Below are 27,752 nucleotides of genomic sequence, written 5' to 3' on the forward strand. Positions count from 1 at the left end.
AGCTGAATAGAAGTTTCAGTTCTGCAAACAATTCGTCACAAGTGAGTGCTACAAATAAACTCACCTTGAGGTAACAGCCTACATCACAGGGTACTGTCTCCTTGGCTTTGTTTCTGTTCTTTGCTTAAAAAAAGAAAAAAGAAAAAAAGAAAAACTTCCTCAAAGGTTTTCAAGAACAATATTGGTATTCTGGCCTATGCCAACACACAAAGAGTAAAGACAGGGAACCATGGCATCTGTGAAGGTATCTGGAACAAAGGTACTTCTGTTAGTATTCTCTAAGTAATTGTCTCCAACTTTCCTCTATATCTTTTTTAATGTCCACTTGATCTAGAAAATGTTTTGATTCATCTTGTTTACGTGATGTCAAAATTTATCTTAAATAATTAAGAGAACCACCAAGTATTTGCCCATTTCCTGCCTCTCTTTTATTTCTCCATGTTTCTTTCTAGACTCTCACTAGATGTCGATATTACAGTATTCCAGAGACATGACTCATGTTTCTATGCATCTCTTCTACTTCTTCAGGAGGCACCGATATCATCACATATAGTAAGTCTGTAATTCATAAATCCAAAGTCCTGATATGCTCCAGCTTCTCAGAGCACCCTGAACTAGGCTTCCAGTTACTTCAATCACAACAAAAGCTTTATGCTTCTTTCCAAACTTTCACTGCTTTATCATTGGAAAAGGTATATGTAAATGGCAAGTTAAAGGAAAAACATTCAGAAAGGACGCGACGCAAGTGACCCACGCATTCGTTCAACAGTATTTATTTAGACTCTGCACTGTGTCCGCACTGTCCTATGCGCTGGAGATACACGGGGACAAGACAAAGGCCCTGCTCTCATGGAGCTTCCATTCTCATGAGAAGATGGTAACTGACAGGAAAACAGACCACCGCTGGGGCACGTGCTAGTAAGAAAAAGGCAGCTTGCTGAGGGGACAGAGTGGCATCATGGATGGTCACGGAGGCCTCTGGACCGGGAGGCGTGTGCACAGAGCCCTGCTCTCCAGAGCTCAGTCAGGCTGTGGAGCTCCTTCATAGTAACTCCGGATGAGGCAAGAGTAGGTCACTTTATTCTATTTCATTTTTAGTAACATTCGGTTCAAATTAATTTGGGGTTTTGAGAACAGTTAATTCACTAATAGAACTGTCTTAAAGCCAGACATGGGGCTGGCAGGATGGGAAAGCTCTCCCTACGAATTCTGCCAGCTTTCATTCCAATGTGTCAGCCCTCACGGCTCCAGCTCTGTGGATCCCTCTTCTTTGCTGCGCCCATGAACAAGTGTGTGGTGAGAGCCTGAAATAAATAGGTGTAAAATGGGTCAAAACCGTTGCTTCTATTTCTGTTTTTAACTGAAGAAAATTTGCCCCATTTCCAGAGGCAGAGAGAGGAGGAGACATCTGGGTAAAGGCAAACTAAAGTATATATTAAACACACATAAATGTATACAGATGAACAGGTATGTATCTACCCCCACCCACATACTATACACATGTATATACAACCATATATGTCTGACTTCTTCGCCTATGACAATCCAAAACTGGGTCTCATACAATGGTCTTTTTGCAATCATTACAGCATAACTTTTATTGGGTTGTAGGTTTTATCTTTAAGAGGCCACAAAACTTTTATTAAAAGATCAAATAAAAAATTAAAGGTTCAAAGAAGATCAAGGCTGAGATTCAATTAACACTAATTTTGGAAGGATTTTTTTTTAACTTACTATGCATATTCAGCAAACTACTTAAGTTTTGGGTTTTTTCTAACATAGCATCCTAGGGGAGTCATTATGTACAATCAACTCGCTAATTCAGATGAACATGTCTAAGTACATATTGATACAACAGAACACAATGCTTCCAGAGGCTCCCTGCTACAGCCTCTGCTGAAGCCCAGGACTAAGAAGGTGGACTTCTTCCATTACATTTCCAGCACTTCCCATTGTTACTTCCTGGGCCAGTTTCATAGACTAGAAGAATAGAATACTTCAAAGTGGATACTTCCGTTTCCATGAACAAAATGACTAGCATCTCCTGATTAATGGAACATCCTAACAAGTGAAAGATGACTTCTTCAGGGGCCCTGAAAATGACCAAAAATGCAGTGAAGCTGAAGGCAAGCCACAGATCTGTTCTTTCATTTCTCTCCCTATTTTGGGGGAAGGGTCAAAAAGGGAGTGGCTTTAGATAAAACACTCCACACTGTGCTCGTAAGTCTTCATAGGATGAGCTGGGAGCATGTGGTGGAGTGTGGAGGGTTCTGTCTCATTTGCTTCCGAAATTTGGGACTGATTTCCAACCAAACCTCAAATCAACTGAATATCAGCATGACTGTTTAATTCCAGCGGACCAATGTGAGTAAACATCACATTCAGGCCTGTGTCCAATGCGCACAGGCCAGTGACTTTTACAAACCTAGAACAGGTACTAAAAAGAGTATGCTGCGAAAAGAGCTGTGGGCTTCTTAAAGGGAAAGCACTAGTGACATTTATGGCCTATTTCCCTGGTAGTTATTCAACTAAATAATTAGTTACTTAAGATATCAGCACAACAAATGGAAGATTTCAAGGCAATCAAATGTCAATTACAATTTTTTTACATAAAATACGAGTTTCTCTGGAATCAGACAGCAGCTTCTGACTTGTTTTCCATTGCTCTTTGCACATTTGCTTTCTGCTACCAAAATTTTAAGACCTGTATAAACAAAAACAGTATTTATTCTTCTCTTCCTCCAAAACACTTATTAAGTGTACATTTTGGGCTTGAAGGCACGTTACCTCACTGTCACTTCCCCCATCCATCCACCCATAAGCACGTGCAGACGGTGGGCTCAAGGAAAGCAAAAACAGAGGAGGCCCAGCGCCCTTGCCCAAGGAGCTCCCACTTGAGTGGAGTAAAGACACCAACAGAAATCAATCACAATATGCTACGGCAAGGGCCCCCACAGGACATGGGAAGCAGGGCCCAGGGTAAGAGTGAACCAAAGGACAGGCTGTGCTGAACACAGTTCCCAAGAAAAGGGGCATGGGAGGAGTGGCATGCGGGCTGCCCTCCAGAGGAAGGGCTGGTGCAGAGAAGGGAACAGCAAGTAGGAACGGACAGAAAAGGTGTCCACTCATCAGGAGAGGGGAGGGGAGGAAGCAGGTGAGCTGCAGCTGGGTGGGGCATGTTGCACTTCATCAGGAAGGGGTGGGTTTGGTATTTCTCTGCTTTCACCTGCATCTACATTCAGAGGTAGGAGTTTCAAGTTAATGAATACTTTATTAGTAGAGACAAGTCCAAATGACCAGAAAAAGAACCACCAGAGCAATGGCATGCATGTGGACTCTGCACCCTGAAGACGAGGGACAGGAACAAAGGCTTGCCTACTGCAGACCAAATACCTGCCCTGGTTAAGGCTGTGCTGGCTATGCTGCTTAAAGTGTAAGTTTCAGCAGCAAATTTCTGAAGGAATGCATGAATTACAAGTTTAAATGTTATATACTTTGGATGGTCTGAGCATTTTAATGACTCAGGTATAAATAGAAAATAATTTTTTAAATGTCAAAACTCTCACTTTCCTAATTCCCTACACATACACACTGACCTTCACTTTCAAAGAAACTAGAATTGTGTGTGCGCCAAATTAAATTACACTAACAATGCCTTTAAAAAGCTAATATTTTTTAAAAAGCAAATACTTCCATAACATGTGTTATAATTTACAAGTGGTATCATAAAATAGCTCGTCTTTTGCTGGGATATATTCCAGTCCATTCATCATAAAGATTTCTGTGTGAGGGGTGACTCTGTAAGCAAAATGCCATTTAGTAGGAAGAAAAACCTCAAAACAAATTACAAGAAAGCCATTAACGTTCTTTTAATTTCTTGCTTAATTTCCAGTTCTTGGTATCTATACACTTCCTCATCAGATGGAAACATTTTAATTAGAATAAAGAGAGTTTAAGAAAATGTATGTAATGAGTAAGCTTTCATTATTACTAAATGGCATTAACTGAGCTTTCTGTCATGTGAATACAACGGTGCGGGAAGGAGAATACTTTGTGTAAAAGATAGGAAAGCAACACAGTTAATGATAAACCATAGTCTCTACATGCTCCTAGGAGATTTCCAAAGGTGGGGACACTGACATGCTCCAGACTGCTTAGACTGTACATTCCCAGGATTTTAGCACAAAATGAATAAGTAATGATTCCTTCAACATACAAGGAATCCAAGAACACAGCGTTCATAAATACTTGCCTCAAAATGGGCTCGCTTCCTAACAGTGGGGTTTGTAGCATTTTTGAGGATAATTTTTGAGAATTCTTCAGTTAATCATGATACTCCAGGCAACAAACTAAAGGGAACCTGAAGTAAGCTTAAACCTGATAAAGGTACAGAATCGGGGCAACCATTAACCTCTTCCTTGGAGGCTTTCATAAGAGGCTCACATGATTAAGATGAAAAGTAGTAAACAGCATGTATGCTGCGGAGGACGCTCCTGTTTACTCTTTCAAAATATTTTACTTTTTCCTGGCCTACGAGGCTAAAAATTACCTGATATTATCAACTTTTATTAATCTTTAAAAACACATTGTGTGGATCAAAGCCAAACAAAATTGTGTGTGTGTATGTGTGTGTGTGTAGAGAATAAGCTACATTCTCTGCATGGTAAAAGCCTGCTAGGTTCAGCCCTTGAAGCACATGACCTCTACCAACCGCCATGGTGTCCCCTCCTTCCTCTTCAGCCTGCTCCCCTCAGAAGGAATCAGAAGTGGTTTTAGATCTACACGGCCAATCCTTCAGCCTCCTTGTTCCGTTAACCATTTCCCCTGTGATAATCCTGGACTACACTCCGTGGCCATCCCATTAGCTGTCTAGTATGGCAGCCACTGAGCACCTGAAATGTGTCTACTCCAAATTAGAAGGTAATGGAAATACAAGATATATACCAATTTCAAAGACTTCATACCAAAAAAAGTAACATCTCAATTTTTATCCTTATTTATACAATTTTATACTATGTGTTCATGTAATGCAGACATATTGGGTTAAATAAAATATATTACAATATATTACTAAAATGAGTTTCCTTTATTTTTACTTATTAAAAATATGGTTACTAGAACATTAAAAATTACACATGACTCACTGACACTGCTACCGTACAGCAGAGCCCTTGACCTGATGTCACCAAAACTGACCGCTCCATGATACCGATTTCAAGCACTCTATTCTTCGACTACGCCTACTCCAACAACTCCTTGACTCTACTCCTTGAATCCACTGACCCCATAACCTCTTACTGACCCTCAGCTCCTTCATGCCTCCTGGCTCCTTGCCTGGCTTAGACCACATGGTCTATCCTCAATCCTCACATCAACTCTTCTGCGCAATGCTCAACTCCCTTATGCCTCCTCCCTCCACTGTACTCACCTGGCAAAATCCTAATCCCAGGTTAAATCCAACTCCCCGCCCTCTCCTGCCCCACACTTAGGCTGCAGAAAGCGTTATTCCTTCGGAGCACCAGCTCAGCTCCCTATCCAGTCGTTTTTGCTTGAACCAGCTGGAACTGGGCTTTTATACTCACCATTTCACTCATACAGCTCTTATCAAAGTCACCAACGATCTCCCCACTGCCAAGCCCACGGTGAAACCCCAGTCTGTATCTTGCTCCACCTTTCGCGGCATCTGACACAGATGATCACCCTGCTTAGAAACATGAACTTCCTTGGCCAGGCGCAGTGGCTCACACCTACCTGTAATCCCAGCATTTTGGGAAGCCAAGGCATGTGAATCACTTGAGGTCACAGGATTGAGACCAGCCTGGCCAACCCGGCAAAATCCCGTCTCTACTAAAAATAAAAAAATTAGCCAGGCATGGTGGCACACACCTGTAATCCCAGCTAGGGAGGCTGAGGCAAGAGAATCACTTGAACCCGGGAAGTGGAGGTGGCAGTGAGCTGAGATCAGAGGGACATTATGTGTCAAAAAAGCAAAGCAAAGCAAAGAGCAACATGCACTTCCAGGACACCCCCATCTCCTGTCTTCCTTCTCTGATTGTTTCTCATTCTCCTTTGCTTCCCTTATACCTGCTTCCCCTTAACACTGGGTGTCCCAGGGCTCCACGTCTGGACTTCTCTATTGCACACACTCCCTAAAAAACTGCATCCAGTCCCACAGCTTTTAGAACCCCTATATGCTGAAAACACTCAAAGTCTAGCTCCAGCTTCAGCCTGTGCTTGAAGTTACAAACTCAAACATACGACTGCCTATTCAACATCTCCACCTGGCATCCTACAGCCAACACGTGCAAAACACAACCCGCATTCTCTTCACCCTCCTCCCCAACCTGCTGTTCTCAGTCTTCCTGATCTCAGTGAAGAAGAACAGCATTCTTCCAGTCACTCAGTGCAAAAACATGGTCATCATTTCTGACTCTTCCTAGATGAATACAGTCTACCAGCTCTTCCTTTCAAACATATCCCATATATGACCGCTTCTTCCCGCCCTGGTCCAAGCCACCATCAGTTCTTGCAACAGTCTCCTCACTGGTCTCTCTACTTCTATCCCAAACCAGGGATCGACAACTCTTTTCTGTAAAGGGCCAGACAGTATAGATCTTTCAGCCTCTACAGGCCATATGCTCCCTGTTACAACTACTCAGCTTGGCTGTTGCAGCTCAAAAGCCGCCTCAGATAATAAACACAACAGTGTGGCTCTGTTTCAATAGAACTGGAACTAAAGCGGACAATGAAATTTGAATTTCATATAATTTTCATGTGAAATAAAATACTGATGTTTTTTCAACCATTTAAAAACATACAAAGCATTCTTAGTTTGCTAGCTGTACAGAAACAGGCAGTGGGCCAGATCCTGCCATGGGCTATGGTCTGCTGGCCCTGCCCTGGAAGATTCTCTATACTACACTCAGAGTGATTATTTTATTTTATTTTATCTTATTTTAATTTAATTTTTTTGAGACAGAGTCTTGCACTGTTCCCCAGGCTGGAGTGCAGTAGCACGATCTCCATTCACTGCAACCTCTACCTCCCGGGTTAAAGCGATTCTCCTGCCTCAGCCTCCCGTGTAGCTGGGATTACAGGCAACCGCCACCACGCCCAGCTAATTTTTTGTATTTTTAGTAGAGACGGGGTTTCATTATGTTGGCCAGGCTGGTCTTGAACTCCTGACCCCATGATCCGCCTGCCTTGGCCTCCTGAAGTGCTGGGGTTACAGGTGTAAGCCATCACGCCCAGCCCAGAATGATCCTTTTTGTCATATCTTTTTCCCGCTCAAAAATCCTCAGCAAAACCAAAAGACCGTGCCAAGTCCTGCAGGACACACAGGACACTGCTTCCTGGCTGCCTCACCTCCCCTGCCCCTTCCCATGCTCTGCGCATGTCATTCTCCTGGCTTCTCTTTCGCCATTGCCAAATCTCTCTCTATCTCAGGGCCTTTGCTTTTGCAGTTCCCTCTGCCTAGAATACTCTCACTCTAGACACCAACGTGGTCACGGGGTTGCTTCCTTCAAGTGGTCAGTGTTGCTTCCTTCAATTCACCTCATGAGAGATACTCACTCAGTCACACTAGAACAGCACACACAAACGGACATCCAAGACCCCTCTCCCTGTGTACCTTGCTGCACTGTTCACCACACTATCACTGACATTTCTTTCTTTCTTTAGAAATAAACAGATTGGGCAGTTTTTTAAAAGAGAAACAAAATACCACAGTGATCAAGGGCATGAAATCTGGAGTCCAATGACTTGGATGGGAACGCAACAGCACCATTTACTAGCTATGTGACACTGAGCAAGTTAACTCAGCTTCTCTGTATCTCAGTTTCCTTGTCTATGAAATGGGGATAATGACAGGACCTACTTCCTCAGTGTTCTGAAGAGTGAGTTAATAAATGTAATTGGCATATATAAGCACTCAATTACTGTTATTTATTTTTGTTTATTGTTTATTATTCCTCTCCCCTAACCAGAAAATAAGCTCTTCAAGGGGAATGACATGGTTTTTCTTTATTGCTTCATTCTAGATGCACCTAGGACAGTGCCTAGTACTAGGCATTCAATAAGTATTTATTGAACAAACAAATAAATATTTGAATTTAAGTCACTTTGGGGTGGGCAGAACACTCCACCCCCCTCCCATGATCATACAGATATCAGACAGAGCAAAAGCTTCCTTAAAATCTGTTAGAGGCTGGACATAGTGGCTCGGGCCTGTAATCCCAGCACTTTGGGAGGCCGAGCAGGGCAGATCACTTGAGCTCCAGAGTTTGAGACCAGCCTGGGCAACACAGTGAAACCCTGTCTCTACAAAAAACACAAAAAGTTAGCTGGGCGTGGTGGCGTGCCCCTGTGGTCCCAGCTACTCAGGAGGCTGACGTGGGAGGACTGCTTGAGTCCAGGAGGTGGAGGTTGCCATGAGGCTGAGACAGAAGGATCATTTGGGGCCAAGAGCTCGAGACCAACCCGGACAACATAGCGAGACCCTATTTATACAACAACAACAAAAAAGTCAGCAGGGCATGGTGGTATGCACCTCTGGTCCCAACTACTCCAGAGGCGAGCCTAGGCATTTGAGGTTACAGTGAGTGATCACCGTGCCACTGAACTCCAGGCTAGACAACAGAATAAAACCCTGTCTCTATTAAATGAAAAATAAAAATAAATATAAAAATAAATTAAATTAAAAAAACAAAACCTTATTAGAGAAAGAGAAATAAAAAGCCTACCATTCCAGGTGGGTTTGCTGATGCTTCTCTATTTCCTACCCTGAAGCGAGGCATAATGCCATTCTGAGTAACAAGTGGTTTCACTTTATAAGAAACCTCCTACAGGGCCAGGCACGGTGGCTCATACCTGTAATCCCATCACTTTGGGAGCCAAGGCAGGAGGAAAACTTGAGCCTAGGAGTTCGAAACCACCCTGGGCAACAGAGACTCCATCTCTACAAAAACAAAAAACAAAAAAATTGGCACAGCAGCACGAGTAGTCCTAGCTACTTGGGAGGCTGAGGCAGGAGGCCTGCTTGAGCCTAGGAGTTCAAGGTTGCAGCAAGCTATGATTATGCCCCTGCACTCCAGTGGACGGGTTCTTGATCTGGGTGACAGAGCAAGAACCTTGTCTCAAAAAAAAAGAAAAGAAAAGAAAAAAGGAAAAGAAGCCTTTATAATCTAAAGCTGTGTTGTACACTCAAAGGTTACATGTTCAGGTCTTGAATCAAATTAGAGAAGAAATAGATTTCATAGTCAGGTTCAAATCCCACATGTAAAATGTCAACCTAACACCTAGTAGCACAATTCTGATCTTACAATATTTTCTAAACACAATCACAAATGGCTGTTTACTCAGAGCAGCTTACATTTAATTGACTTCTAAAACCAAAGGACATCTCACCAAATACCTGAAGTCTTCCCCAAGCCAGAAAGTGATGCACACATATCTGTCTACCAGCAAGATACAGACTTCGCTCACAGCACATCACAGGGTCTTGTGGGTTTGGTATGTCTCCTTACACTTACACACACACATTTCTCCTAGGATGACTGAGTTTTATAGATGGTATTAAGATAAAATACTTTCAGGCTCTACATCTGATGACACAGTCTTTAATGTGAAGATCCTTATATATATCCTGGTATAACATGGACTCTTTTTCAAGCAGAAACTCTACTTCCTTTAATAGAAGTGCAGGGATGGTAAGGTATTTCACTGTTCAGCAAAGTAGAAATTATTCTCCTAGCCTCTAAACTAAAACTCTTCTCTGTGATACAAGAAATGAACATCTTCAGTACTGGTTCTACCAAGTAGAAAATGAATTAGTGAGATGTAGGTAGTAAAAACATAGTTGTATCAACTAGTATGTAATCCTGTTGTACAGCTGCCTATCTGCACTGAATGCCTGAAAATGACATGTGTGACAAAGTGAAGGGTTATGAAGAGGGGTAAGAAACTGGGGGTTATGGAATGGGTGAAGCCCAATCAGTCATGGTGAACTGCCATGGACTTTACCATCTGCCCACATCCCTGTACTGCTCCAGGTTCCTGCTGATGGCAACGGAACTAGAACAAATGGCTGGGATTCCTGTGGGGAGCGGTTCCTGGAGAAGTGCTAAGATGTGAGAGAAGTCTTCTTCTGTCACTCTTTGTGGGTGTTTTTGTTTTTTGTTTTCTAATTCTGCACTCGACTGACCATTAAGGTCACTGTGACATGGCTGAGAGGATCTGCACGAGGCAGGCAGGTACAAGTCACTTCTCAATTCTGTACTGCTATACGGTGGCAATGCCTGAAAAATCAGAATGATCGCACTCTAATTTAATACTGTATTTAGCTGATGATCCTAAATAACACCTTGTCAGCTTTTGTGATCTAGCACAAAACCACACGTCTTGTGATCTACGAGCTGGGCTGTGGTAATGCCCTTGACTTGAGGCTTAAAAGCTTTGGTTGGGACATAACTTTGATGTACTGTCTTTCGTTTCAAACTACAATGATTATCCTTGAATCTGGCATCACATAGAGTACTATCAAAATTAGATTATGGTTAGTTTATAAGACAACCTATTCCCTTTGGTGTACCACCACGAATGTTGCTACTCTCAGCTTTGCATGTTTGCAAGATCGAAAAGCCACGGCTGTTTGGTTTACAGGATGCGAGGATAAGAACCATCTGCCTGGTCTGGTGTTTCTTTAATTAAAAGTTTAATTACAGATATATCTCTGCACAGATACGTGCAGTCTATCAGCTCCTGTTCCTAATTACCTGTGCTAATGAGAAATGAAAAGACAGTTAATGTTTGCTGAGTGTCTACTATGTGCAAGGACCTATGTATGGTCAGATGCTCCAAGGTGAACTAGAGCAGGTAAAGTAGATCCCAGGTCAAACCTTGGTAGTTTCCCCTACCAGTCCTTTTCCCACCAATATAAAAGAGTGGCAAAAGTCATTCTGGTTTCTCCTTTGGAAATACGAAAGGCTTATAGGTATAAAGTACTCAAAAGGATCCACACAGAAGAGAGAAAAGGGGCTGGATATCCAAACCTGAATAATTGAAGTTCTGTGGCCAACGTATGTGACAGTCTGTCATATGGAGTATTTGCGACCCCACCTGAAGATGTGTGGGGAAAGTGGAAAATCTGGTCTAATCCTAGGATTCTGAGGCGCATCACACAGCATGATGGTAACCACGGCCACAGTTTCCCAGGGAAACAATCACCACACATGAGAACAAACGGGAGATGTTTTTTGTTATTTCCTGACCGTGCAGCAATATCGTTGCCGACTTCTCCTTCATTAACTCCCTTTCTACCGAGGGCAGATCTTCATTGAGGAATGACAAAAAAAATTTCCACACCTTCACCATGTGTTTCTTAGTGTCCTCAAAAGCCTCAAGCAGGGTTAAACACCATCAGGATGGACCCCTAAAGCAGCCCACTTGGTGGTGCCAAGGCCAACAGGACAGGGTCTAGGGCACACCCAAAGCTTCCCGACTTTCACAGTGAGGAAGTCCACTGCTTGCCCTCAAAACTGCCCTAACCTTCTATCACTTGTTTCCATGAGAGGGGGAGCGCAGAAGGAGGATTACTTTGTTTCTTCAACATGTCCAGAGGCAGGGAGTTAATCACAGCAGCTATGCTGTCACACTGTCTCTGCTCTCCACCATCCCAACTCTCACTCAGATAAGGACACAGAGGAGGAGGGAAGGCTTGGCCTGGAGGCGGGCACCAAAGAAGCACCCTTCTCAGGAGTCGGTTCCTCAACATCAAAAATGAAGGGTCCAACCCAGATGATCCCAGACCTTCCAGCTCTAAAAACTGTGCAGCAGATATGCTAAAAGCCTGATATAAGCGTTCCCTTGAATGGTCCAAATCCATCTTATTGCCCAACATTCTGTACTACTCAGTGACTGACGCCTGCCATTTCTCGACCTATCTAAATCTATGAGGCTAAATTACCTAAGCTCTTCAAGATAAACCACCTAAGTCAGGATAGACAATCACAAACAAAATCTGACAATTTTCAAGCTAATGACGGGCAGTGCCTACTTCTTTGAAAGACAGATACTAACACAAATTAAGAAATGTTCATTTAGCCAGGCACGGCGGCTCACCACTGTAATCCCAGCACTCTGGGAGGCCAAGGCGGGTGGATCACCTGACGTCAGGCGTTCGAGACCAGACTAGCCAACATAGTGAAATCCTGTCTCTACTAAAAATACAAAAATTAGTTGGGCATGGTGGCACACGCCTGTAATCCCAGCTACTTTGGAGGCTGCGGCAGGAGAATCGCTAGAACCCAGAAGGCGGAGGTTTGCAGTGCATTAAGATCGCACCATTGCACTCCAGCCTGGGCGACAAAGAGCTAAACTCCGTCTCAAAAAAAGTAAATTAACTAATTAAAAAATAAACATTCATTTGCACGTCAACTCTGTGGTAGGCACCTGAAGGATTTCACGGACCTCACAGTCTGATGACAGATACACTGTAAACATACGCCAGATGGTGGAAGAAAGATAAAACAAGGGAAGATGGAAGTATGGAGGAGAAAAAAATAAGGGAACAATAAACCCGTAAAAGAGAGGAGAAGAAAAAAAGAAAAATGAAAGAACAAGAAAGCAAGCAGGGCCCTCTACTTCATTTCACTCTAACTAAATTCAAACCTGGCTTCTGTGGTGATCCAGCGGTCACTCACGGAAGATGGCATTCTACAGGGTGGGTGCCAGGAGCTTTTCCTACAGACACAGTACTACCAATTGTTGGCTGAACAACTAAACTGGCCCATAAAACTCATTTTACCTTACAATGGAGTCAACTACAGAATAGCACTGGCCCACACTCCAGACGCCCAGATCCACATGTGCACAATTTAAGGACCTGTTTTCTTGTTTACAAAATAAACTTCCTGTATTTCTGAACCTATTGATCTCTCTAGAACAAGAGTCTTGGGATAGGGCAAGCGTTTCTTAAAAAGTGAATTATTTTAAAAGCTGTACAGAGGATTCTGAATGTGCAGCCAGGATTGAGGAAGCCACTGGTAGTAAGAGTCCCTAAAAGTAACACATATATGATAGAGCCCTCCACGGGGGGCAGGGAGCGGGGCGGTTGTCAAAGCCAGCTAGGGGCCTTCAGAAGTTAGGGGTGCTGTTACGTTAAAAGGTCTGGGCCAGGCGCGGTGGCTCACGTCTATAATCCCAGCACATTCTGGGGCCAAGGAGGACAAATCACAAGGTCAGGAAAGTTCGAGACCAGCCTGGCCCACATGGTGAAACTCCGTTTCTACTAAAAATACAAAAAATTAGCTGGGCGTGGTGGTGGGCACCTGTCACCCCAGCTACTCAGGAGGCTGAGGCAGGAGAATCGCTTGAACCCAGGAGGCAAAGGTTGCAGTGAGCCAAGATCGCACCACTGCACTCCAGCCTGGGTGACAGTACGAGACTCCATCTCCAAAAAAAAAAAAAAAAAAAGGTCTGATGGCTGAAGGATGATAATGCATACAGCTGAGGTCCCCGCAACCAAAAGGGCAAAATCATTTCTTGGGAGTGGCTCAGCCAGGTTTGCAGCTCAATGCAAGCAGCAGTGCCATGATATGAGCGGCACTTGGATTTAAGTGTCTGTCTGGCAGTTTACTGAGGGTGTGAGCCTGGGTGAACTTATTTAACCTACCTGGACATCAGCATTCTCACGTGCAAAATGGGGTGAACATACCACCCACCTTGTAGATAAATGTGGATGATTAAAACGTATGGAAAGCCCTGGGATGAATATGTAACAGGCATTCTTACACACTCAGGAAAAGCAGGGATGTCCCTTCCACCTCACTCAAGAGGACACCAAAGCCTCACGCAGCTGGGTAAAAACCTTGAAACAGTTCAACACTCTGACTCCATCAAAGTTACCTAGACACCTTACCGAGCATAAAAGGGAACGAGAAAGGCTGACTAGGTAAAAGGTGGGTCTGTCCCTCAGGTTTCCTTCCTAATCCCTCCATAGCCAAAAACAGTTAAAAGAATCTATCAACAAAGGGTTATGGAGCTCTCTGTGACCTAAACTTTTCTTCCTAAGAGATTAAAAACCCAGATTTAACTTTATGCACCTGAACTTGCATCTGTTTTAGAGGTGCCTAATTACCATAAACTATTCAGTTCCTCTCTCTAAACATGTAAGGGTCTCTAAGTCAATGTTAGAAGACTACTGGGGAATTGTTTTGAGTCTGATTTTCTGTAAGGTGTGAGTCCCCCTGCTGGGGTTTTCTGGTTGTGAGGATCAGCCACACTACATGGCAGGCACTGCTCTAAGCACTTTGTGGACATGTGCTCAGCTAAAACTCACCAGGATCCTTTAGTGGGTACTATTATTATTATCTCCAATTTAAAGAGGGGGAAACTCAGGCACAGAGAGGTTAGGTGATTTGCTGTGGTCAGACCACTTGCAAGAGGTCGAGATGGGATTCAAACCAAGGCAGCCTGGCTCCAGAGCACATAGTCCTGGCCTTTCACCATAGGGTTCACTACCACTGCCTCTCAACACGCCGGTTATGCCTGCCAACAGCACAGCCACAGGATGAGGTTCAGTTTCAAAAGCACCTTTCTTCTGAGTTCCCAGTGTGTCTGTCATACAGTTTCATTTATCCTCCCAACAACCCTAAAAAGCAAGTGGGAGACACACAGTATCTACATTTCACAGAGGATAAAACAGAAGTGGCATCAATGAAATGTCTTACAACTCCTATATTTTAAGTCAAACAGCTAATTTCACTGTTTTTACACCAAAATGAAACTCTTCTGAAGTCTTTCTGTTGGAGTATTTCAGTTTTGTGTGACGACCTCAACAGATACCAATAACATATCCAGAGACTTTGCTAGTCCAAAGCAGGTTATCTCACTCTCAGATGGTTTTTCTCAATGAATCACATTTACAGAAACATCCATTGGCTTACAGTCTACTAAATGTCCTAAATACTAACCAAATAAACAATGCTCATTGGAAATAAGCCATAAATGTGTCCATGTACTAGCTCTCTCAGAAAAATGAGGTTATCTTAAAATGTACTACGCAGAAAACTTCAAAGAAAATCTAACTGATCTAATCGTAAAATAAAATAAGAGAATAAAAACTTTTCTCCTCTTCACCTGTTAATGTCTCTTCAGCTCCTAGTGGACTTACAAATAAAGTATTGTCTGCCTCAAACACAGATGGGAGCCCCAGGGGAGCCCAGGGGAGCTCATCCCTCAGGGATCAGCTGGTTTGGGGCTGCCTGAGCAAGAGGAATGGAAGCAACAAGCAGTCACAGCCTCCCGCAGCCCTGGGCTTCCATGTACCATCCACTAAGCCAGACGCCATTCCTTTAGTGCTAGAAGGACATGGCATCAAAGGAACAAATAAAAGACATACCTAAGGCAAAAAGGTCTCTGGGGATCTGGAAAACATGCCAGCACAACTGTGAAAAGCATTATTTAAAAAAAAAAAAAAAAAATCACCTTAAAATTCAAGGTTTAGCAAAAAAGTTGCTCCTGACTACTGGGACATTATAAATTACAGGGGCTTTATAATCATAGGATGGTTTACCGACTTGTATTTCTCAGCTCTGATATTTTGTAAATCTGTGAAAAGAAAAAATACCCAACAGGCCAAAGGCAGCTTTTCACGTATCCAAGTACACTAGGCAAGAACAAGCTCGTGAGCCTGAACAAAAGTGTTCGCGAGAGTTCCAATCGGCAGTGAACAGCTAACCACGACTAATTTTAATTTGTGGTTCTAATGAATGATATAAACTTTTATAGGTATCAACAAAGCTCAGAGAGGACTTAAATCCATTTCAGTGCTCATTTAGCAGCTTCAGCTGTGTGCAATTAAAACATCAGCATTAAATGTTGGAGAATAAAATAATGAGACACTTAAAAAGTAATCTGTGCTTCAGTGGGCCATGCTGAAAGAATTCACGTGATTCTTTTTTAAGGACATGATTTCTTAGGAGTATCTTGCCAGTTCAAAGAACTGACTCAAGTTTGGTTTCTGTCTTTTTTTTTTTGAGACGGAGTCTCACTCTGTCGCCCGGGCTGGAGTGCAGTGGCCGGATCTCAGCTCACTACAAGCTCCGCCTCCCGGGTTCCTGCCATTCTCCTGCCTCAGCCTCCCGAGTAGCTGGGACTACAGGCGCCCGCCACCTCGCCCGGCTAGTTTTTTGTATTTTTTAGTAGAGACGGGGTTTCACCGTGTTAGCCAGGATGGTCTCGATCTCCCGACCTTGTGATCCGCCCGTCTCGGCCTCCCAAAGTTTCTGTCTTTTGATTTTGGTTTGTTTTGCTTTAGGTTAAGAATTTTCTGAAATACAATAAAAATGCATCGTTTGAAAAACAGTCATGAAACTGCATATGGCAGAAATCAATCTGGTATTGAGACCACCAGGTTGGCTGACCAGGTTTTGGCAGAGACAAAAGTACATTTTTTGGTCATGTTAAAATTGCTGCTTGTTCTTAACTTATGCCTCAAATAAAAGAAATAAAATATTAAAAGAGTGGGGAAAGGTGAACTTGGGTAATGAGACAACTTTGTATTTTTCTAGTCCTTAAATGAAATTAAAATTAAAAGTCTAAGCTTTTTCTCCCCAAAATACTTCAGAATACAAAATATAATCTGAGGATGTATAATGTGGCAGCTAAGACTAATAAATTCAAGTTGCTACTATTTCTGAAAGAAAGATAAGTTACTCTGCAGAGGAAGGGGTATGTGGTGATGGTGATGGTGAAGGTGTATGTATTGAGAAGGCGAGGGGCAATGGTTTGGGTGGTTTGGGAGTAGAGAAGAGGTGTGGGTGTCCTGGGTGTGTGTAAGTTATATGTAAATATCAAGTTAATTCAGCTTCTGCAAAACATGAATAAAAAAGGAAATATACTGTATGGGGAAATGCACTCATTAAACTTAAATTTTAAAAGGATGAAAACACAGATTACACTTTATTTTAAAGCTGAAATGAATTTTAATACAGAAAATGAAGACAGCATTTTGCAAATTTATCGCTCAAAGGGGTATCTCTATTTGAGGAAATCAGCGTGTTACACTTTGAAAGATGAAATGTTACAGCTTGTACACCAAAATTAAAAAATGAAATTAAATTAAAAAATGAAATGGTTACCAAGGTAATGCAGGTCAGGGGATCAAAGGTGAAGGGTCACACATTATTAAAAAGAAATCCAAAAGGACGGCTGCATCATGATCTCTGCAAAACAAAGGAGCTCCAGTAAGTAAAACTAATATCTCTGAGAATTTAAAATCAAGCTCTTGAAAAGATTCCACTGTAATTGAACCCCATCATTCCTGATGCTGTGTAGAGCCATTTTTATTTACATACAAAACATACTTTCATTACCTGTTACCAATAATTTTTTTTAATTTCACCATTCAATCATTAAAACCTAAAATATCTTCAACTGAAAGTGACCAAAAGTGTAGATATTTCAATTTGACCCCACAACCTGTTTTCTGGAAATGACAGTGTTTGATAAGTTGCCAACATATCAGAAATCTAATGTGGTCACAGCATGGTGAGTTTTTTCCTCTCCTCAAGGAATGAGTTCCAAAATTGAGTTTTTGCAAATTTGTTTCATTTGAAGTAGCTGCATAAAATTTCCATTATTGGAACATTTAGTATAACAATGTTCTAGAAGACAGCAATAAAGTGATACATGATAAAATAAACTGTGTAACTATATCTATTAAGATCTGTTCTCACATTCAACTTTCACTGCACAGGGGAAAAAAAGACATTTTAAGTAAAATAACTTGCTAGTTCTACTGAAATTACACAGAATTAATAGGGGCTTGACATGAGGAATATTTACAAGGGTTTTTTTTTTCCCCCCTGTATCTGACAGGCTTCATTTTTTTCAAAAAATGTTATTATTTACTCATTTTCCCCATTAACAAACTAAAGTAGTTCATGTTTTTTAAAAGGATAGACCTATGGTTTTGTTTCGAAACATGAAGCTACCCAACAAATCAAGACAAGTTTTGCAGTAATGGCAAGCACTATAATTAATGGTTATACTAAATAATTTCAGTATTCATTTCACTAGTACATAAAATGAACAGTATCATAACACAATCATCTTTAGTATCTCCTCTCTGAAAATTAAGCTTTAGCAGGCTATATGCTCCCTGGTTCACGGATCCGAATTCCTTAGTGCTTGCCAGACAGCAGATTCTACAAAGCAGTGTAAAGAATGGCCTGCTATACAGGAGAGTAAACGGGAGGAGCATAACCAGGAAAGAGAACTTAGTTACCATTCTTTTTACAAGAGTCCCCACTTGCCATTTCTTCTTCCATTCTGCTACTTCAGTTGTAGCCCACAATATTTAACATTTGAGTTTACCTTGTTAAAATTAAATTCCAAAAACACTTAGATAATAAAATATAGACAACTTCCAAAAGGATTGTATTAAAAGAAACAGGATATTCTTTCTAGAGGCTTATGGTAATCAATAAATAAACAAACTCTGCAAATGCCAGACGCCTGTCCCCGTGATTAGGTTTTGCTAGAATAACGTGCAGAGCCCACGCACTGCGCCCCAGTGTGTTAGTGCCCTAAGGCCATGTTTCAAAACACAATTTTTTTTTTTTTTTTAAAGTTGCACAGCTACTGAAAAGTAAACTAGCATTTCATTTCCCTGGAATGCTCATCTTACATAAAGTCTGTCACATATGCGTTTGTTGCTCAGAGGCATGCAAGCAATTTTGAACACTATAGAAGGAATCAATACCCCATCAAAACAATGCATATGTTGTTTTAGTAGCATCATTATTTAGACCATTTCAGCATGTTTGTAACAAAAAGCAAGGAGCCAGTAGTGTGACACCAGTCAAGTTTTGTTTCCCAAAAATATTTTGTATTAAAAATGAGAAAAAGTAAACCCGTTCAAATCAACTATCTCTATTACCTCCTTCATTACTAAAATATGTATGTATTAAAAAACAATCTCTTCTTGACGTCAAGATGAAGTACACACAGATGCTTTTTTAAAGTCTTCTAAATCATCTTCAAAATTCACCAACTCACACACAAAAAAATGTTAGCCCAAATCTTCTAACAGCTTAATCTCTGCCAAAAGTTTCAGACACCAGACTACCTGAACATGATTATCATCTCCAAGCAGTCAGGAATCACTCTGAGTGCCTAAATGTCACAACCAACCAAATTCCCACGTGGGAATGAAATCAATCGCCTCACCTAAATACTTAGTGGTTCTGACAAAATGGCTTCCAATGAAATTGTACCAATAATAACATTTTAGGTGATTTCAAAAAATCTATAAAGGATTTTAACTAATGTTTTCTACATGAGTTTGCTATTTAGGGAGGGGGAGGTAAAGGCTACCAGGAGTTTACTATGTCCCTCACAGTCAAGAAACCTAGAGTATAATTTAATAAGTAAAAAGAAGGCTAGAAGCCATCCAAGGGGCAATGCAACCCTAGGGAGTAACTAATTCCACTTAAATTACGACAACAAAGAGCTGATTCCGAGTCCAGTCTGTTTGCTGCGGCAAGGATATGAGCCACACACATTTTCCCACAGAAATAATGCTGTAAAGAGGAATTAGACTTGACAACTGATTTAACCTGAACTCTTTGAGATTACTGGGCCTGAGTAGCTTCTCTCCCCATCAAGGGCTGGCCTAAGTCTTAACTTTGGATACAAAGTCCTCTCTTCGGAACCTCCTGTCTCCTTGCCCCACTCCCAGGCGCCAGCAGCAGTGCCTGAGGATCCCAGATTATCCATCTCCCTCTCTCTTCCAGAAGCCTCCCTTTCTTCAATAAGGCACAGTCAGCTCATGACTATGAATGGACTGAATTAATACACACCAGTGCATGAACAGACTGAGCCTGAGGGGTTTTCATTCACCCCAAACAAATCCCCAACTGGTACAACTACCAGGTATTTTTACATCAAAGGGTACAGAAAGCTAGTCTACCTCAAGGAAGACTTGCTACATTACAGCTTGTCTCTTTGTAACTAGTAAGTGAATCAGACAGGAAATACTCAAAGACCCTAACCAACTCCCAAAACCTTGCATAGGATACAAGCTATCCTTAATCTAAAACTGGAAAACCACTCTGCACTGCCCTATCTGTGAGTTATATGCCCCAAAGAAGAAATACACCAAGTTTCACTTTCATAAGACCATCAAGTCATCAGTGTTACAGCAAAGAAGATTTTTCTAGGGAAATTATCACCCATATTAAGCTCTAACTACCTGGACATTTTATAGGGATACCTTTTCCAACAAACTCAATTTGTATTCAATGTTAAAAATCTTCCCCACCCCACCCCGCCGCACCAAGGAGTAGTACTTAAGCAAAGGGAATTGGTTCACTTCTCAACTAAACAGACACACAGCAAAGAACGCCATTTCTAATAAGGTTAAATCATGACAGAAATGCTGTCATTTTCACCGCAGGCATATTACTTTCAAAACAAAATACATGGAAGAATTGTAAAGAAATAAAAAACAAAGAGCCAAGAAAATGCAGAGTCATAGAAGCTAGAAGGAGACAGCTGAAGAAATCCATTAAAATAAAACCCTATACAGTCTGTATTTAAAAAAAAAAAAAAAAAGACTCTCGCTGTCACCCAGGCTAGAGTGCAGTAGCAAGATCTTGGCTCACTGCAGCCTCCACCTCCCAGGTAAAACCTTATACATTCTACTAGCTCTTTACAAAATACCTGTTCACATTATATAACGCTTTCTGCAGCAGAAACTAACCTCAGCAATTTAATTCAACAATTAAATTTGTTGAATTTAATTCAACAATTAAATTTGTTGAATTTAATTCAACAATTAAATTTGTTGAATTTAATTCAACAATTAAATTTGTAGAATTTAATTCAACAATTAAAAAGAACTACCCAGGCGAGGCACAATTGTGTGGCTCACGCCTATAATCCCACCACTTTGGGAGGCAGAGGCAGGAGGATCACTTGAGCCCAGAAGTTCGAGACCAGCCTGGGCAACACAGAGAGATCCCATCTCCACAAAAATAAACAACATTAGCTGGGTGTGGTGGTGCACGCCTCTAGTCCCAGCTACTTAGGAGGCTGAGGCAGAAGGAACATGAGCCCAGGAGGTGGAGGCAGCAGTAAACTGAGATTGTGCCACAGTATTCCAGCCTGGGTGACAGAGCAAGACTCTGTCTCTGGGGGAGGGGGGGAAAAAAAGCAAAAAGGTAATTACAATGATAGGGCAAAGGTTGTTATTTTTAATCTATAAATATAAATCAATCAATCACCAGCATGCCATTCAAAAACAACAAAAAAATGCACTTGAGCTAAGTATACCCCAGTTAGTGGGGATTATATTTTTATTACCATTTCATGTTAGCCTTTCTAGCATGATAAAAATGCCATCTACTGAAAAACCAAAGAAAAGTGCAGCCTTTGGTTTTCATGTCTGTGGCTCTCCCGCAAGTGGCCGGCAGGTGCTGTCCTTCCTCTCTCTCCCTCTCCTGCCAACAGGCACCACCTCCACCTCTATTCCTGCATTCCTGAAAATATATTTCCTGTCAAACCCTTCCAAGATGGTCTGTTCCGAGAATCTGTCTGTTTCTCAAAACTTTCTATAAATAATACAGCAACCTATACCTACAATCATTATTTCCACCATACTTCTCAAAAACAAAAAAAAAAAGCGAAAACTACAAATTAAATATCTTTCTACCTAGTATTTTATCCTCAACAATGTAACTTCTTTTTCCCCCCTAAAAACATAAAAGCTTTCACAAAAGGAGGAGATGGGTGGGCAGAAGGAATGGCAAAGGGCACCAGGAAACTTTGGAGAGTGATAAACATGCTCATTATCATAGTGTGGTGATGGTCGTGCGGTGTATACAGATGTACACTTGGCAAAACATACACGACAATGCGCAACTTAGTATGCCAATTATATCTCAAAAAAGCTGCTTAAAAATGGTGAGTGGGGAGCCCGAGACAAGAACGCTGCCCTCTCTGCATGCTTTAGGCACACAGCCATGCTGTGGCCGTCCACGCAGAGGCAGCTGAGAGATCATGGAGAAGCACACGGGAGCCGCCATCCATGAGCTGCTTGTCTTCTTGTTACATGAGACAATAAAAGGATCCTCAATGTTTATGAATATAGAAATACACAATAAACACATAAATGCTACATATTTAAAACCCTTAGTATTGATTACTAATTTTCAAATTAGCCACAAACCTGAAATTACCATATTTTCTGAAGCAAAAGTCCGGGCACAGTCTGACATAGTTTCTTTAAAAAGAGACTATTTGAAATCAGCTTTAGATATACTTCTATTTTTGCAACTGACATGCTAATCCACAAAATATGCTTAAATTTTTTCTTCCAATTGGCCTGCTGCATTGCGCCAACTCTACCATAGCCTAGACCCACTCACTTCTCGTGCTACCCCACTACCCACTAGGGAAAAAGGATCATAAAATACAAATCAAATTCCTCCCAAACACAAATAAAATAAAAAACAAAACAACAGGGAGACAAATTCACCCACTGTTGATTTTATTTCCACATTATTTGTTTTTAAACTTACTAGCCAGGCATACCAGTGTTCACTTTCATCTTTCTCCTGGCTTCCTGCAGGGCAGTCTGGATCATCAAGAAGCTGACATTTCCCATTCCCTCTATTCACTGATTCTCAAACTTCAGAATGAAAAAAGAATCCACTATCTAAATAACATCACTTGGAAAAATGTTTTCTAAGTCCTACCCTAAGAGATTATAATTTAGGGTACCAAAGAAGGGGTTAAGGAATTTACATTTTTGGTAAATCCTCCGGGTGAGTCTGATCAGAAGTTCACAATCCTCACTTTAAGATAAATACTGCCCAGATGGGTCTAACTTCAAACTTCATCCTCCAGTCCCAATACACACAGTCTCTCTTCAACACAGGCACCAAGTCACAGACGTCAAAGTTGCATTCTAAAATGCAAATTAAGAAACAAATTCAAGCTGATAATAGCTTAAGATAATCGTCCCTCTAAGGACTATTACATTTTTTAAAATGCCAATAGATACCTAAAAAGTCTTCACAACTTTAAAAAATAAAGCCACACTGAAAGATGGGGTAGCTACACAGAATATAAGGAGTCCTTTCTGGGCTTTAAAATCATGCCCTGTTCTTGAACCTGGGTTCAGGTTACTGCTCTCCCACTTACAACTTCTGTGGCCTTGGACAAACTATTTTTCAACTAAGGTCTCACTTTCTTCATTTACAACGTGAAAACAGTAACATCCCTACCTCACAGTGAGAATGAACAAAAATAATGAATGTAACTACTTAGGCTAGTACGCAGGACCTCAAGAACAAAAAACATGAGCTCTGTGATCATCTTACATTCCTTTTCTTATCTGATTCTTTCCACAACTTACAAGGGAGACACTGCTGTCCACATTTTTGCAGACCGGTAGAGGTTAAGCTCAAGAGTATACATCTTAAAAATGGCAAAGCCAGAATTCAAACGAAATCTGCTCAGATCTATCCTAACCACAACTGGAATGTTGAAGGCTCTGTAAGTTTCTCCCCCTCCCTCAACAGACTCACTCACAAGCAGTCATATCCCCACACTCTGCACTAGGCCTGGCAGACCCAGGTTCCCGATAACTGTCTGGTGAATGAGGGGATGAATGAATGGGTCCTCAGGAGTAGCAGAGGCTGAATACACTTTCTAGATCCACTACTGTACGCACCACAACACCTTACGTGACACGTTTAAAAGAATACATGTGGGATTTAAATCAATGGACCAAGAAAAATAAATTCAAGTACTTTTTTGCATACTTGCATGCTAAAAATGAAGAGTGCTTTCCATTCAAAAGATAAAATTCACCCATTAAGGCTGGGCACGGTGGCTCACACCTGTAATTCTAGCACTTTGGGAGGCCAAGGCAGAAGGATCACTTGAGCCCAGAAGTTTGAGCCCAGAAGTTTGAGACCAGCCTGGGCCACATGGTGAGACCCCATTTCTATTAAAACTTTTTTAATTTTTAAAAAATTTCATCCAGTCAACAAATATTTATCAAGCATCCACTCTGGCACAGGCTCGGTACAGGTAACAGGGACACATAGTGACACGCCGAGGCACGTCTCAGCCTTCTCCACCCCAGCACTGACGAACACTTCCGACACAGAACAAGTAACTCCCAGCATCAGGGGTGTGGTGTGGCATGCTCCAGAAACACTCGGCAAGAGTGCCCCATGGACCCTGCAAGGGGATGGGAAATGTCCCCTGAAGAAACAACACGTAAATGGCATGTAAGCTGGGATCCCACGTGAAACAAGGTGGAGGGCAACCATCATTGTAAGCAGAGGCAACAACATGTCTAAGGGAGCTGAGAGTGTTGAAGGGACTCGGGCAAGAAACCTGTGGCTGGGCCAGGCGCGGTGGCTCAAGCCTGTAATCCCAGCACTTTGGGAGGCCGAGACGGGCGGATCACGAGGTCAGGAGATCGAGATCATCCTGGCTAACACGGTGAAACCCCGTCTCTATTAAAAAAAAAATACAGCCGGGCGCGGTGGCTCAAGCCTGTAATCCCAGCACTTTGGGAGGCCGAGACGGGCGGATCACGAGGTCAGGAGATCGAGACCATCCTGGCTAACACTGTGAAACCCCGTCTCTACTAAAAAAAAATACAAAAAACTAGCCGGACGAGGTGGCGGGCGCCTGTAGTCCCAGCTACTCGGGAGGCTGAGGCAGGAGAATGGCGTGAACCCGGGAGGCGGAGCTTGCAGTGAGCTGAGATTCGGCCACTGCACTCCAGCCTGGGCGACAGAGTGAGACTCCGTCTCAAAAAAAAAAAAAAAATACAAAAAACTAGCCAGGTGAGGTGGCGGGCGCCTGTAGTCCCAGCTACTCGGGAGGCTGAGGCAGGAGAATGGCGTAAACCCAGGAGGCGGAGCTTGCAGTGGGCTGAGATCCAGTCACTGCACTCCAGCCTGGGCGACAGAGCGAGACTCCGTCTCAAAAAAGAAAAAAAAAAGAAAAGAAAAGAAAAGAAACCTGTGGCTAGAACAGAGGACAAGGCAAGAGGGGCTTGGCAGGAGACGGGAGAGGTGACAGAGATGAGCTTACGCAGGAGCAGCAGACTATGTCTAGAAGGCGGGGTGGTATCCCCAGTACAACAGGAAGCCACTCAAAGGCTTGGGAACAAGACTACCACTGACCAACTGGCATCTGAAAAGGACCATGTTGGCATCCGGGTGGAGACTAGGTAGGAGGCGGCAAGGGCACAAGCAGGGCATGAGTCAGAAGATCTCTCAACGCTATCTACGCACAAGCAATTGTGGCTTGGACTGCAGCAGTGGCTGCAAAGGGTGACTGGGACAGAATGGAAATTTATTTGGGAAAAAGAACCAGCAGGAATTGTTTTGGATTCAAAACAGATGAAAAGAAGAGGGAAGTGTCAAAAATGCCAGTAATTTTACAGTGAAGAAATCTAACAAACACTACCTCAACCAGGTGATCAAGGTTAATATCATCAGTAGTAAATCATGTTGAGAGCAGCTACCCTTGATATGATGTGATGAGAATGGCACTTTGCCTCTGTGGTCTTCCTTCCCCAAAACCCATTATCCAAGTCTAATCATGAGAAAAACAGTAGACAAATCCAAATTGAAGAACACTGTATAAAACACCTACTCTGTCAAGGTCAACAAAAACAAGAAAAAATCTAAGAAATTGTCAGTCTAATGGAGCCTAAGAAGATATGACAATTAGATGTAATGTGGCATCCTGAATGGAAATCTGAAGAAGAAAAAGACTTTAGGGGAAAACTACGGAAATCTGAATAAAGTGTAGAGTTCAGTGTAAATAATGTGTCGGTACTGGTTCACTGGTGTGAAAAATGTACCACAGTAACGTTAGCAGGGGAAACAGGTGTGGAATGCACAGGAACTCTCCTTAATATTCTTCAGACATTTCTGTAACTCTGAAACTATCCTAAATTTAAAAGTTTACTTTAAAACTGATCCCTGAAATCTGACTTGATAGCCTAGGAGGCTCAAGTACCCTTCACTGAGTACACAGGAGAGGACATGGCAGGGGACACAGGAGGAAAATCATGAAGCTCTATCTCAGACATGAGGCTGGAGCACCCATCACACACTCAGCAGAGACAGCAAGGAGGCAGCTCTGGAGTGGGGCTCAGCAAAGAGCTCCGAGCTCATGAAACAAACCTAGCAGCCATCAGCAGACTGGATCTCTGGAAGCAGATGGGGGTCACCTAGAGTAAGAATGAATATAGTGAAGGGCCTGAACTCACAGGGAGTGGAGAGGAAATGGGGAGACGGTGGTCAAGAGGTATAAACTTTTGGTTATTTGATGAATATTTTCTGGGGCTCTAATGTACAGCATGGTGACTATAGCTAATAATACTGTATTGTTTATTTGAAATTTGCTAACAGAGCAGATCCTAAGTGTCCTCACTCCTCTCCTCCACCATATACACACAGTAACACCGTATAGTGAGGGATGTGCTGGTTGACTGCACTAATCATTACACAATGTATACATACATCAAATTATGTTGCATACTTTGAATACATACACCTTTCACTTGTCAATCATATCTCAACAAAGCTGGGGGAAAGTTTGTCATTTCCTTCAGAGACAAATTAGTGTAATTCTGATTATTTATATTCTTGTCACCTTTTTTCCCAAAGAAAATAGTTACCTTTTTCATGTAAAAGATGAGACTATCTGATTAAGTCTTTTGTTTTGTTTTGTTTTGTTTTTGTTTTTTTTTTTTGAGACGGAGTCTCGCTCTGTCGCCCAGGCTGGAGTACAGTGGCTGGATTTCAGCTCACTGCAAGCTCCGCCTCTCGGGTTTACGCCATTCTCCTGCCTCAGCCTCCCGAGTAGCTGGGACTACAGGCGCCCGCCACCTCGCCCGGCTAGTTTTTTGTATTTTTTAGTAGAGACGGGGTTTCACCGCGTTAGCCAGGATGGTCTCGATCTCCTGACCTCGTGATCCGCCCATCTCGGCCTCCCAAAGTGCTGGGATTACAGGCTTGAGCCACCGCGCCCGGCCTGATTAAGTCTTTTTGACTCTTTTCTTTCCAAAACAAGGGAAAAGAAAAGAGCCTCGGTCTAATTGCTGAGAAATACCCACATTTAACGGTCACAGAGAGAAGGCCCAGGGTCAAGCGCCGGGGAATTCCACCTTTAAATGATGCAAGAGGAGAGTCACGAAGGAAATCTCCAGTAGGTGGGAGAGAAACAGGGGGCATGCACCATCCCAAGAGCCAAGGGGGAAGGTACAGCCGAAGTGGGTGAGTATGTCTGAAAAATCATTAAAAAGGCACTGAAAAATGTTCCTTCTACTTCACAGTGATCTAAGAAAGACGGTTCAGTGCAATAATGGAAGCTAAATTCTAACTGGAATGGTTAAAAAACGAAAGGGAAAAAAAAAAAAAACTCTTTCAAGAAGTCTGGCTCTCAGATTTGACACCTGTGTTCATAGCAGCATTATTCAAAACACCCAAAGGCTGAAGCAACCCAAGCACCCATGGATGGAGGAACAAATAAACAAAATATGGTGTGCAGAGAACGACCTCAGCCTTCAAACGGAGGGATAGGCTAACGCATGCCACAACATGGATGAACCTTGATGATGTAAGGCTACACGATATAGACCAGTCACAAAAAAGACAAATACTAGGCCGGGCACAGTGGCTCATGCCTGCAATCCTAGCACTTTGGGA

General features: G+C 42.3%; 1 protein-coding gene across 20 annotated transcripts in view; it reads right to left on the reverse strand.

The window, feature by feature from the left end:
• Positions 1-27,752, reverse strand: part of CAMTA1 (calmodulin binding transcription activator 1) — a 975,525-nt gene that overhangs the window by 868,789 nt on the left and 78,984 nt on the right. For 2 of the 20 annotated variants that reach the window (XR_004441120.1, XR_004441122.1), the window contains 2 exons: positions 17,139-17,222; positions 758-1,304 (listed from right to left, as the gene is read on the reverse strand). The exons of 13 other annotated variants lie outside the window; for them this stretch is intronic. Coding sequence is in view for 2 of the 7 variants with exons in the window: in XM_033228553.1 (XP_033084444.1) it covers positions 1,233-1,304 (72 nt within the window). In the remaining 5 variants the exon portion in view is untranslated. Of the gene's footprint in view, positions 1-757; positions 1,305-2,598; positions 2,705-16,940; positions 17,223-27,752 lie in introns of those variants that run through there. 5 more of the 20 variants (XR_004441123.1, XR_004441121.1, XM_033228553.1 and 2 more) reach the window with 5 other exon arrangements.

Source organism: Trachypithecus francoisi, unplaced genomic scaffold (genome assembly GCF_009764315.1).
Source record: "Trachypithecus francoisi isolate TF-2019V2 unplaced genomic scaffold, Tfra_2.0 Lachesis_group12, whole genome shotgun sequence".
NCBI lineage: Eukaryota > Metazoa > Chordata > Mammalia > Primates > Cercopithecidae > Trachypithecus > Trachypithecus francoisi.